The sequence below is a fragment of the Podarcis tiliguerta genome (genome assembly GCF_965153285.1).
Source record: "Podarcis tiliguerta genome assembly, chromosome: 1".
Classification (NCBI taxonomy): domain Eukaryota; kingdom Metazoa; phylum Chordata; class Lepidosauria; order Squamata; family Lacertidae; genus Podarcis; species Podarcis tiliguerta.
In genome coordinates, this window is record NC_139534.1 from 117896692 (window position 1) to 117911099 (window position 14408).

At 45.1% G+C, this 14408-nt stretch overlaps 1 protein-coding gene across 3 annotated transcripts in view; it reads left to right on the forward strand.

Moving 5' to 3' along the window:
- Window positions 1-6537: 6537 nt before the first annotated feature.
- EML1 (EMAP like 1) overlaps window positions 6538-14408 on the forward strand; it is a 132595-nt gene continuing 124724 nt past the window's right edge. Inside the window, exon 1 of one of the 3 annotated variants that reach the window (XM_083435348.1) lies at window positions 6538-6946. In XM_083435348.1, the coding sequence (XP_083291474.1) occupies window positions 6916-6946 (31 nt within the window). In that variant the 5' untranslated portion in view covers window positions 6538-6915. The remainder of the gene's footprint in view (window positions 6947-14408) is intronic. The other 2 variants (XM_083435347.1, XM_083435344.1) reach the window with 2 other exon arrangements.

Genomic DNA, 14408 nt, shown 5'->3' on the forward strand with positions numbered 1-14408 from the left:
CAAGCTCGGTGGTGGCAGTGCCCTATTGCCCCAATGGGCCAGTCTCCACTGCAGACCTCGTTCCCATTGGAAATTTGCCATCTTGCATGAAGCATCTGTTGGAGTGCCTGATGTTGTTGCTGTTTTGGGGTGAGGGGCTGTAGCTGCCTCCATGGATCCATCTCCCTGCTCACCCAGGACTAAAAGATATTCACTGCTATATTCGCTGCTCACCATAACAGACATATTGCAGAATATGTCAATCCGGACAAGGAGGGCAGATAAATGGGACAATCTATCTGAAGGTGGTTAAATATTATACATCATAGCAGATGCACTAAAAACCCCTGGGCACTCATAACACTGGTCACTTGTGAAGCCTTTGACTGCCTTGAATGGCCTCACCTGATGAGCCTGCTTGTGGACACACTGCTAAATCTTATTTCTAAATTAAATAGCCCTATGAAGGCAGTGATTTGGGTCAATCATGCTCATTCTGACTCTTTTCTTCTCTGATGGGGCACAAAGCAGGGTTTCACCATTGCCCCTATTTTATTTGTCGTCTCCCTTGAACCCATGTTATTTGCTATGTGCAACAGTCTCAAATATACTCGGAGTCGAGTGTGGATTTCATGCTCTTTATTCAGCTCATAGTAGTGAGGAATGAAAGTTCCCCCAAAATATCTGCTTTATATACATTATTTACACAATGGATTGGCTAATTCCGGGATTCTTCCGTGGGCCAATCAGGTTGCGGATTCACTTCCACCTGGAGCTGGATTGGGTGGCTCCTGCGGAGCAATCATACTGCTGCATTGTTCTAGGACCAATCAGACTGCTGCATTCTGAATCCTATTGTTCTAGGACCAATCAGACTGCTGCCTTTTGGATCCTATTCAACTCAGTACATAACACAGTCTGTTTTTGAAATGTTTTTTTTTTTTTTTTTTTGGCAAGCAGCACACTAATAACAGAACAACATAATCTCAGTCTATCAAAAGCCGGGGGGGGGGGGGGACATACATCTTCCCCTGGTGCTGAAAATATGTCAATGAAAGTGCCAGACAGGCCTTGCTGGGGAGCACATTCCACAAATGGGGAGCCACTACTGAAACTTCCCTCTCTCTTGTTATTGCCTGCTAAGCCTTCTTCGGAGAGGGGACCAGGAGAAGGGTCTCAGGTGATGATCTGAGGGGGCAGGTATGTTCATATAGGGAGAGGCATTCCAGAAGATATTGGGGTCATGAGCTGTAAAGTACTGCATATGTTAAAACCAGCAGTGATCCAGCTGTGGTTATGGGGAACACACATGGTAGAAGCCTGGTGGGCAAAGAAACAGAAAACAAAGAAAACACAATGCTTGTGTTAATTGTTCACTGATGGTTTTTAATTTGGGCCACCCATCACTGGGCCTTATGCTTAACGAAGTTCAAAAGGACAGGTCCTTGTCCCAATCCATGGATCAGTTTTAATTGTATAAGGAAATCTGGCATACTAGTCCCTTGCTCAATGGATCTATGTTTGTTGTATGAAAGTCAAATAACATAGGTGAGCTTTCACTCAGCGGCAAACAATTAGCATCATTCAACTCATCTGTGGGAGCAGCAGCTATAATCACTAAAAAAAAAAAACCTAGCTTCAATGGGAAAGTAAACTCCCCTTTTGAAGTCCAGCCTGCATCGATGTTTCTGTCTGTATGATGTAATTCCACATCAGACAGAACAATGAACCGTAGATAAATAAATAAATGCCCCCCACACCTCTCAGCTGATTCACTTGTTCCTTTTCAAAAGAAAAATCCACTTCTAAGCCTTAGATCTTAGTTTATTTCGCAGCATATCAACCCACTTAGAAAAGCATGAAACATTTTATTTGTGATCCAGCCATATGACTGGTGAGATATAGCCATTCCTCGAGGTGGCTAGGATTTCTCCTGTTCCTCCCTTTGAACTGGCACAGTTAAACCCCGCACTACTGAATTGTTGTCGTGGGGGCGGGTGTAGAGATGAAAGATTATCTTCCCTTAAGCAGGAGACATCAGAGGAATGGATGCAAAATAGTCCCGTGTCTTATTCTTAAGCTATGAGCTTGGTCCTGAAAAGCAAAATTGAGAATGTGCCCCCCCCCACCTAGCCCCTCTGCAACTCTAGCATATCTAATGCCCTGATTTTGCAGTAGCAAAACAACAGTCAGCTCCCCTTTCTGCTGCTGGTGGGATATTTGTTATGCTTTCAGATTCTTAAGACAACAGCTCAAAAATAAAGTGAGGGCATGATCCCCCTAAGCACAGCCCCCAGCCCAAGCAACCTTCCTTTTATGTTGGCGTATGGAAACAGTATTCAGCGAGTAAATGATATATTTTCTCCATTAATAATCTTTCTAGTTTGTAGCAGGAAACAGAATTTGTACCAGCTTGCCTTGTGTCTTTTTAGACTGGTAGCAAACTCAAGGGCATGGAAAGGAGGGATACAAGCATTTAAACTGATGAATCAAATGTCACAGGAATGATCTGTTGAATCAGACCAAATTTTGCACTCCTTGCAGGTCATTAAATACAGGCATCCCCCAACCGCTCCTTACGTGTGATCGACTCACGTGTGGCTGTGATTCAAATCTGGAGGAGACCCTCCCTGGAGCTCGAAGAGGACATCATTGAGGGCAGAGTAAGCCCCAAAGAGACCAGAAGTGGAGCAGGGCTTTGTTTAGGCCAGTGGCGTAGTGTGGGGGGTGCAGGGGGGGCCGGCCGCACCGGGCGCAACATCTGGGGGGCGCGCTCGCACTCGCAGCTCTCTGCCCCTACCTGGCTCACTCTCTCTCACTGCAGTGCTGGCTGTGCGAATCCGATCCGAGCCGCCGGGTCGCCGCCCACTGTGGAGGGGAGGTGCCAGGCGTGCGGTGCGGTGCGGTGCAGTGCAGAGAGAGTGAGGGACTATCTGGGGGAGGGACAGTGCAGCGGGGGGGGGGGCCCGCAAATTACTTGCCTTGCCCTGGGTTAGGGGCCGCAAATTACTTGCCTTGCCCCGGGTGCTGACAACCCACGCTACGCCACTGGTTTAGGCCAGGGGCAAACGAAGGCGTTGTGACACCCAGGGCAGGGCATCGCTATGTAGGGCGCATGTGCGGTGTCGCTATGTATGACGCATGCACTGTACATAGCGACGTCACACATGTGCTGTACATAGCGGTTTGCCGGCGGTGCAGCGCTGTACGGATGGTGCCAGGATCATTTGCTCGCAGCTGCAGCCGCGAACGGAGGATCCCCCACATGCGGCTGCGACGGCACCTTCTTGCCACCCTCCCAGATGTGGAACCCGGGACGCACCACCCACCCCTGTTCCCCCATTGTGACGCCAATGGTTTAGGCTGCTCAGCTTCCCCACCCAGATTGCAGGGTAGCGCAGCAGCAGCTTTCCTGCATGTCCTTCAGCCTCAATGCCAGCCCCACAATTCTAGTTGTGGATATTTTTGGATACAGTATTATAGGTCTAGATTGGAGAGAGAGCGTGTTTAAAGGATGGTTAGAAGGTGTTCCCCACTTAAGCGATTTTCACATGTGCACCTGGGGCACTGGAACGTAACCACCGTGTAAGTGTGGTGATGTAAGAATGAAAGGACTTTAGGACATAAGGGAAATGGGTGCCGTGCTAAGAGCAGAGCTTTCCAACCTTTGGTGACACACTTTTTAGACATGCATCATTAGCAAACTGGAGGTTAAACTAACCCCTTTCCAGCCCCCGGAGGAGCATGGGAAGCATTCATGCAACACACCAACACACTGCAGCCAACACACTAATGTCTCACAACACACAGCTATTTGGTGCACATGCTTTTACATATACAGTGGTACTCGGGTTAAGAACTTAATTCATTCCAGAGGTCCGTTCTTAACCTGAAACGGTTCTTAACCTGAGGCATGCTTTCGCTAATGGGGCTTCCTGCTGCCGCTGCGCCACTGGCGCGTGATTTCTGTTCTTATCCTGGGGCAAAGTTCTTAACCTGGAGCAACCACTTCCTGGTTAGCGGAGTTTGTAACCCGAAGCGTCTATAACCTGAAGCGTCTGTAACCCGGGGTACCACTGTATTAACAACTGCCTAGGAATGGTATATTAACTACTCTTGTTCTTTACAGTGGTACCTCGGGTTACAGATGCTTCAGGTTACAGACTCCGCTAACCCAGAAATAGTACCTCGGGTTAAGAACTTTGCTTCAGGATGAGAACAGAAATTGTGCGGCAGCGGCAGTGGGAGGCCCCATTAGCTAAAGTGGTACCTCAGGTTAAGAACAGTTTCAGGTTAAGAACGGACCTCCAGAACGAATTAAGTTCTTAACCAGAGGTACCACTGTATATCTCTGAGCGCTCCTTATAAACACATATAAAGAGAAAAAGACCCAAGCACATGCCATCTTTTATTTCCCTCTCCACTTTCTTTTGATTTGCTATCTGGTCTAGCGACTCCCAGCAGAGCTAACATCTTCTCCCTTGACCTGGGAAAGAAGTAGCTGCGGGGGGGGGGGGGGCAACTGAACTTGCATAAATCAGAATATATATATATATATAAAATTTTAAGCATGTGGTGTTTCTGATTGGGCAAGATAGTGGCTCCTACAGGGCTGCACATTTGAGCGCATACTTCAATCAAACAGAAAATTACACACGCCATAATCAGGCAAGACTTCATTAACAAAAGCAATCACTCTGGGTGCCCTCTGTTGGGAAAGATAAATGCAGGCTGAGCGAGAACAATTCATCCCTCGTTCTAGGTCAGTGAAGTACGATTACTCCCAGGCACAATATTACTCCAGCTTTCAAATGAGAGCCAAGGATGTGGTGCAGTCCATCAGTGGAAATCTTGCATCAAACTTGCATTAGTATAATTACTTTATGCAGCTCTGTTACCTTAGGCAGGGCGGAAGGAAAGGACCATGATATGGTATGTAATGATGATACTGCCGCTATACCCCTGCCTCCTTTTCTTTAAACCAGGAACCCCCCAGACTTTTACAAGAAAGGAAATTCCTACTAACCATCAGGAAGAACTTTCTGACAGTGAGAGCTGTTTGCCAGTGGAACAGACTCCCTTGGGAAGTTGTGGACTCTCCTTCCTTGGAGGTTTTTAAGCAGAGGTTGGATGGCCACCTGTCATGGATGCTTTAGCTGAGATTCCTTCATTTCAGGGGGTTGGATGAGATAATAATAAGAATAATTTATTTTTTATACCCAGCCCATCTGGCTGGGTTTCCCCAGCCACTCTGGGCGGCTTCCAACAGAATATAACAACAATCTATTAAGCAGACATCAAGTGGCAGATAAAATGCACTGAAGTGCAACACTTCCCTGCCAATTGAACCATTTATACTAAAGAGAAGTAATTATCATTATTATTATTATTATTATTACCCCACCCATCTGGCTGGGTTAATGACATCAGTCATTAAAAGCTTCCCTAAACAGGGCTGCCTTCAGATGTCTTCTAAAAGTCTGGTTGTTTTCCCCCCTCTTTGACATCTGGTGGGATGGTGTTCCACAGGGCGGGTGCCAACACCAAGAAGACCTGGTTCCCTGTAACCTCACTTCTCACAGTGAGGGAACCGCCAGAAGGCCCTAGGCACTGGACCTCAGTGTACGGGCAGAACGATGGGGGTGGAGACGCTCCTTCAGGTATACTGGACCGAGGCCATTTAGGGCTTTAAAGGTCAGGACCAACACTTTGACACTTCGGGTCCCTTACAACACGACGACTCTATGATTCTTTGAAAGTTATGTCCACACATATTGAGACCTGTTTACCCCGTGCAGTGAAGGGTTTTGGAACGATATCCTATGTCTGATGGGTCTTTTGCCATAAAGATGCTGCAATGACAATTTACTCATGAGTAGCCCACTGACCTGAATGGCTTATCTGGACTGTTTGACAGTGTGTCTTCCACAGTCCCTGCCGCTTTGGAAGGTTCCATGTGGATCTCATTTTCAGCTGCAAGGTGGAGCTGGTAGGCTGAAGTTGACTTTATACCCAGCCCATCTGGCTGGGTTTCCCCAGCCACTCTGGGCAGCTTCCAACAGAATATAACAACAATCTATTAAGTCTTCTCCGTCTTCTCCGTCACTTCATGTCACCAGTGTAGCCAATGAGCAATAGACAGCATGCTTCTCTGCACCACATTTAACTAGCTTAAGGGATCTGATCCTGCAATATTCAGTGGTGATCACTGGCTTAGATGACTTTAAAGGAAAATCAAACTAATTCATGGAGCGCTTGTTGCTGGGGTTTTTTCTGAATACTAGTTACTGGGGCTGGATTTTGGCAATTGCCTCCATGTTCTGCTTGTATGCTTCCCAGAAATAATCTGCCTGGCCCTTAGCTGACAAGGTTTTCCCACACCTATGTACATTGAGGGGGGGGGGGGGAGAGGAGAGAGACCTGCTTTCAGTTTCTCTCAAGTACATGAATATTAGTCACATGTTATGCAACCAGGAATGCCCTGGAAACAAGACCCAGTTACAAGCTTCTCCACATCATAATTATTTCAGTGGGCACTTGAGCCTGGATTCCCAGCGTAGTTCTTAAAAGCCTTTTTCATAAATATTCCATGGCCTTTTCGAGCCTGTAATGTGCCACAGTGACATTAAAGAGGAAGCTGTTCGAAGGGGAGGGATGTCAACAAATTTATCCACCAATAGCGTGCTCTTTTGGCACAAAAGCACATTCTTATCTTTACATCCCATAATGAGAAGGCAGAGCCAGAACTGGTTGCTGTGTAAACTCCTTGGGTACAGTTGAGAAGAAGAGAGAGAAGAAGAGAGAGAGAAAGAACTATTTCTCTTTAGCTAACATTTCTTCTGCTTGCCCTGACGGAGGAACGAGTTCTGCATTGGTGCTATTATTTTTCCCTGCGGTTTTTTTCCCTGAGAAGCATTAAAGGAAACTTCTTTTCACATGATGTCAGACTGCGAAGGGATAGCTGTGGGTAAGTGCCAGAATTATATTTACCACACTGTCCTGAAGTCTAGTTCACAGCCTCGGCTTTCAAAGGAGGCGGATGAGAAAAGCAGAACAATTCTAAGCCAAATGTTCAGTCCTGTCAGTTCAGGCGCAGCAAGGCTGCAAACAGTCAGAGTGTTTTAGTCTGATTTCCCCCTCCAAAACCAGCCACGTTCTTGCATAGCTGTTGTTGGACATTTGCTGCAGAGGTTATGTGGGGTTTTAAAAATGTTTTTCTTTGCTTGAAGCTTTGCATAATAGATCTATTAAGGTTTCTTATCTGACGTATTTTTAAAAATCTAACTTCGTGCTTCTGGGGGAGGAATGCTATTAATAATTATATATGTATGAAAGCATATTGGGTGACAAACTGGTGAGAGCATGCAAAGTGACTAATTCTGTCAAAATGGCAGTGTCCAAATCTGTCCTTTGGAGCACTTGGAGCGGAATGTCTGGGAATGGGACCAGAAATAAGCATCCTCTTGTAACTTACTTGTGTCACTTCCTAACTGCAAAAGGGCGACAGAAACGGAGGTGGGAAGCAATAAACATTAATCCAATGTTGGGGCGGGAGACATAACTTCACTTCAGTTTCAAAACAAGCATAGCAAAGCTAAGCCCATTCCCTTGCCGCACTCCAGATCCAACAGTACAAGTTTTTATCCTTTTCCACGTAGCATAGTTTAAAGCCATCGCAGAACCGTTTTGTTTTGTGGACATGTCATGGAGCAATGCCCACTTTTGGAATACCAATTTGGGAGGCTAAGGAAGAGCGACTTTCCCCAGGCCACCCAATTTCCTCCATGGCTTAGCAGAGATTTGAACCGAGACCTGCCAAACACTTTGGTCTGCTGCACCAGGAATATCCTCCAACATTTCTCTGATGAAATTAGGGATGTCTCATTCCATAATGATCATTTTACTTTTTATACCCCACACATCTTACTGGGTTGCCCCGGCTACTCTGGGCAGCTTCCAACATATGTAAAAACATAATAAAACATTTAAAAAACCTTCCCTATACAGGATTGCCTTCAGAAGGCTTGGGGGTCAGCTAACTCCATACCCTCCAACATGTCTCCAATGAAAATAGGGATGTCGTAAGTAAAAGCGGGACAACTATGTCCCCTTCACAATCCTCAGCCACAGCTGAAGAGGGCTAGTTCTGAATGAACTGAAAGCAGAGTTCTCACAGCTAGTAACTACAGAGGTTTCAAAAACTACAACTTGTGCTTAAGGCAAGTGGTATTGGGGCTTGTTTTTTTGCCACCAGGTTTTTTGATTTTGTAGGTAAATTGACCAAACAGTTTGATTTGCTTGTTTTTATGACTGTGTGTCTTAATATGGTATCTTGTCCACTGCTCTGCAAATGTAAACAAGATGATCAAGAGCTCTCTTTGCAAATAAATGTGTGGCTGCAGAAACTGACTTAATGTGAGAACAAGTTATTCTGTGCTCTGAACGTGTATTTCTGTATTGTAGAATCCACCTGGTTTCGTCTTATATGTATGGTGTCAGCAATCCTTTGCATTAGGAAGGAAGGGGGGGAGAGGGGTATTTTTGCTTGCCTTATCAAAAGGCATGCTGTGCTGCTAGTAACCAGAGCAGGTTGCTTGGCCAGCAGAACAGGCCTCGGTTTTAGAATCTGGAAATGTGTTTGCTTGCTAAGCATAGTGAGTCATATCAAGGAAGTGGGAGAGGACAGGGACACACGATTCAGATGACAGAGACAATATTTAATGCACACCTAATATGAATGAATCTACAGTGATGGCTGTTCATTAAGTTATATTCCCCCGTTGCAAAAGAAAATGGCTTTGAATGTAATTTCTTGCAGACAGAATGTGATTTGACTGTTTTACTGCAGCATCACAATCTGGTTTAACCACTGACTATTCAGTTGATGCCAATCACATCTTGCTTCCTGGGGCCAATATCTTTGAGTGTGCCAATTTTCATCATGGTCATGACTGGAGGAAAGGGTAAAATATTCTCTCCCTGTGTGCCACAGGTGCGAATCCCACCCACCATCCCCACACAGTGGCTATTTAAAATTTCAGAGTATGTGTGTCAACTGTTTTCATGTGTTTACCATTAATATCAAGTTTGACTGTCAGTATGGTACCTTATTGTACGGCTTCTAATTTCTATGCAAGGCCAAAATACGTATTTCGTCTCACTGCTCTCTGTTCATAGCTGTCAAGTGTCCCTTATTTGAAGGGACAGTCCCTTATTCCAGCGCCATGTCCCGCTGCTGTCCCTTATTGATGGATGTCCCTTAAATGATGTCCCTTAAATTTCAAAGGAAGCAGCTCCTCTCCTTCCCTCCCTGCCGGCCAGGGAGGAGGGAGGCTCCAACTGTGTTGCTTGGCTGTGTTGCTCACCCAATAAGAAGTCTAAGAACGACTGGGGGGTGGAGCTTGCATGCCTTGTGTGTGGCTAGTTAATGCAAGCTGAGGAGGTTTTTGAATGCTGGACACCATTTTGTTGCACGTGCTGCTGCAAACTTTGCAGTGCAAAGCCAGGCCGGGGAGCCATCTTAAGTTGAGGCGGCATAGGCCTTGTGGTGGATGTGATTCAGATTCTATTCAGTTGAACTTCTGGTTACAAAGTTGGTTGGACAGTGTTCTCAGAGCTACCAGCATGAGTTTGACTAGAGGAGGCAGGAAGGACAGGAAGACTGGAGTGCCTGGAACAGGTGAGGCTGCAGGCCCCTTATTTTGGCTGCTGGTCCCTTTTTTTCAAGGCTGCTGGTCCCTTATTTTCAAATCTGTAAGTTGACAACTATGTCTCTGTTTCCCCATGGAAGGAGAGGCAAACTTGCTCCATGTTTATTGGAAATATCCTAAGATAGTGACATACTGGAAACAACAAAGGTTTGACCTAGGTAATATATGTGAGGGGTTAAAAATTACTGCTACTGTTTTCTTTTTCTTTCTTTTAAACAACCATATTTTCTCATGTATAACACATCCCCATGTATAAGACGAGCCCTGGTTAATTTTTTTTGGGGGGGGGGAGATTGCCCAGAGTTGTTGAGTTTTTTTGGGGGTGTTACTGGATCACCGCAATTTTCCTAAGGAAAAAATAAAAATATTGTCTTATACACAGAAAAATATGGTCGTACCAGAAGATTTCTAAATGTTGATCTAACAACAGGTAGACCCACAATCTATGACTGAGTGTCTGTGAAAGGTTTGGGACATGGTGTACATGGTGAAGAGCAACAACCCACAGTTTATCATTACATGCATGAGTTGCAGCTAGTTGCAGGGCCATGTGCTTCCCCTTCCTCTTTCCCTTTCCTTTGCACATGGAGGGAGGAAATCAGTAGCTTCCATTTGCAATCTGAAACAAACCACAGTTTGCTGTTCTATCTGAAAATGACAAACTGCGGCTTGTGCGAACCATTGCTCACAAACCAGGATTTTAATCCAAAACAAACACAGTAAAATCTGGAGGAGCAGAGTGCCGATATTTAAAGCATTCATATGTCACTGTGTGAGATGTACTAGTTCCTTGGAGCAAATGGGAATTCGGGCTTTCTGTAGATTGGTGTTTGCTCCGATTCAGCAGTAAAGAACAGGTTTTCACAGGGAAAGCAATGTGTGTGTGGCTGCTGTGAGTGCTGGAAGGAAGACTGCTCCTTGCTGCAAGACCCATTTCCACCTGGCCTAGGGGGCAGGGCCCACACTCGCATTGAACAACCAAAAGAGGCTCTGGGAGGCCAGAGGGACGTTGCTGGAACAACTCCTGTGCTGGGGAAACTTGCTAAAATGTTTCAAAATATTTTAAACGTTTTTAATTTTGGTTCCTCTGTTTTGCTTTCGTTGGGTTGGAGTTGGTTAAATGTTTAGCTGGGGTTGGCATTTCTTTTAATTTGGGTATAATTGTAAATTGTTTGTTGTTGGTGTTGTTAGTTTCTATTGACTTATTAGTTTATTTATAGTCTGTATAAGATACTTTGTTTTTTAATGTTTGATGTTTTATTATTATTTTTTTATAAGCTGTAAGCCACCCAGAGTGCCAGGGGAAACCCAGTCAGATGGGCTGGATATAAATGATAAAATTATGATTATGATTATTTGTTTTTCTTGGGGCAGACCTGTGCCTAGAAAGCGAGGGCAAAAGGTATGGATAAGCCTGTAGAATAAGCAGACACCATCATTTTTGTGCTGTGTGCAGCCTACACAAGTATGCAGTCTGGGAACAGCTGCATAATTGTTCTTGCTAGATCGAGTAGGAGGGAAATGAATGCAGGATAGGGGGAGTTCTTCTGCCTATGACCTCCTCTTGAGTTACAGTAGCTAGATGTAAATTGGCCAATATTTCTTTCCCATAAGAAGCCTTAATTATACACAGCTCTTCAGATCTTAGCAGGCAACTTCGCCAGTTTGAAAATGCTGGGCTTGTCCTCCTTCCTTTGAATGGAAAATTAAATGTGTTGGGGGATGAGATGACAAGAGCAGAAAATAAAGGGGGCAGAGAAGTGCATGCTGGGACTTAAAAAAACAAGCACCAGGGGGAGGCATATAATTATCATTAAATGCAATGCAAAAATTGTACCCAAATAATTTTTAAAACACATAAACAAAGTCACCAAATGCAAATCAGGAAACCAGTCACGTTAAATAGAGGAAATCCATGTGCTCAAAATGAATACTCTTAGCCAGTGCTTTTTTTTTTTCTAAAAAAAATGTTTAGGGGTACTGATTGATTGATTGATTGATTGACTATTGTATTTCTATGCCGCTTTTCAGTCAAATGAATCTCAAAGTGGCTTACAACCAAGAAATAACCATAACATAATAAAACATAATAGCACATCGTGAATACAGCATACATCGTATACAATAATTAACAGATTATCAATAAAACAGTTGCAATAAAAATAATTTTAAAAAACTTAACAAAATAGCAGCTAAAAATATAAGCTAAGCACTAAGCTCATTCACACAATCTCTGCACCCTATGACTCATACCCTCTCCCCTTTAAAACAAAATAAAACTATACAGCAAATCAACAAGACAATAAATTGAAATAATAAGAATTACATTTATACTAAAACTAAACTAATCCCCAGCTCTAACAAATGTCCATCCCGCCCACAGCAGCAAAAAAAAACACACAAAACAAAACAAGAAAAACATTTAAAACACCATAGATCAGGGATCAGCAAACGTTTTCAGCAGGGGGCCGGTCCACTGTCCCTCAGACCTTGTGGGGGGCGGGACTATATTTTGGGGGGCGAAATGATGCAAGAGCCCCACAAGCCCCCTGGCTGCTTACCTGTGTCTTGCTAACGGTGGCGGAGGGACGATGAGCAGTGTGCGAAGGGGCTCCAGAGAGGGGCTGCTTAAAATGGTGGCTGCTTGAGCGCTCCTGCTGCTGGCACCAACAAAGCCCAGCCCCCTTCCTCCTCTAGGCAGGGCGGGGAGAAGCCAGGAGGAGGGAGTGAGGAGGCGCTGCTGGCACCGCCGTGTGAGGGAGAGGGAAAGAATGTGCGTGCTGGCGATCCACGTGGCAATTCCCAGACCGCCTACTGGCAGGATCCAGAAGGCAGTTGGGCCTGATCCAGCCCGTGGGCCTTAGTTTGCTGACCCATGCCATAGATTAACAAGTATTTTAAACATTTAAAAACATTTTTGACATGTTCAGAGTAAATGTGGGCCCCACCCCCTAGGGCAGGTAGAAATAGACCTTGAAGCAGGGAACAGCTTTCCCTCCACCTTGACCAGCTGTCCGTCTTCATTCAGCTGCTGCTTATCAATGTCAGGTTGCTGGAACATCATCAATCTGCCATTGAATTCTGAAAGAATATGTGGCTGCCAACCTGGCTATTATTTCTGAGACCTGGCTGGATGAAGCTGAGAATCCCGAATCCACCCAGCTGGCTCCAGTCAGGTGTTTAGCTTTGAACCAGCCTATGGAGGAAATCAGGCCTGTGCAGAAAAGATGTAGCATTTAGTATTTTCTCCCCTCGAACTCATGGAGCCATGATTCTCTCTGGTAGGTGGTGTTTTGGAAGAAGTGCTTCCTCTGGTTTCTGAAGGAGGATCTTCAGGGTCAAAGCTGTCCTTCAAATCTACTTGTTCATCGCCGAGAACCTCTTCCAAATCACAACTCTGCTGCTTGAGGGTCAATATTCACTATCGGCTTGTTCTTTATTTTTTTGGCCCTATCAGGATAGCGAAGGGTATTCAAAGTATCTTCGAAGTTCAAAGCTGCTGGGCTCACACATGCAAACATCAAGGTGTGGTTATTGCCTCCCAAGGAATCTTGCAAAAGGCGTGTTAACTTGCAGCCCCTATCATTGCCCTTATTGATTTCCTCCTCAAGAGCGCTGATGACATTCCCCAGGCATAGGAATGCTTCCTTGATGCTAATCCCTTCCCGCAGTCCAACACCTGACAGTACTTCCTGACAGTAAGAGCTGTTCGACCTACTGCTTTGGTCTTGCTTTGCCTTTGTGAACCAGCAAGGTCTACAAAGTGCAGCTTGGAATGCAAAATGGTGTTTACTACTCCTCATTTTCTGCTCAATGGTCACGGTGAAGATGGTGCGGGAGCGTAATGACAGAGTGTTCATGGCCGTGGCAGCCACCGTTTGGGAGTTGTTGCCCTGCTCCGGGTGCTGGGTGATTTCTTTAGCAGGCTTCACCATGTACTCAGTTAGCCCCACAACCATAATAATAATAATAATAATAATAATAATAATAATAATAATAATATATTATTTATACCCCACCCATCTAGCTGGATTTCCCCAGCTACTCTCATCATCCTCATCATCATCATCATCATCATCATCACCATCATTTTATTTGTATGCCGTCTTTCCACAGTTAAAACAGTGCTCAAGGCAGCTTACAATATGAAAAGATTTACATAATTACAAACATAGCAAAGTAGTCATAAAAATAAATAAAACACATCAAAAACTATATAACCAAACCGAACAATTTCCACATAAAAATAAAGACACAAAATCAGCAACAGCAGATTAAAATCAGATTAAAAAATTAAAATAAAGATGAAAATCAGCAACAGCAGCAACTCCCAGTAAAACTTTTCCCAAAATACCCCAGTCCTCCTGGGCAGCAGCAGCTATTAAGATCCTGTCAAGCCTCGCCCTAGGCCAGGCTTCCTCAACCTCGGCCCTCCAGATGTTTTGAGACTACAATTCCCATCATTCCTGACCGCTGGTCCTGCTAGCTAGGGATCATGGGAGTTGTAAGCCAAAAACATCTGGAGGGCCGAGGTTGAGGAAGCCTGGCCTAGGCCAGGCGGAGAGAGGCAGGAGCGGGGCCCTCAGGCACTCAAGCAGGGGAGTCTTCCTGGGTGGCAGCAGCAGTCCTTATGAGGCCCATCAGGCCCTGCCCTTGGCCAGGTGGAGAGAGGCAGGATGTCTCCCCTGGGATCTTCATGGATGCTGACTGAAGTTGCCT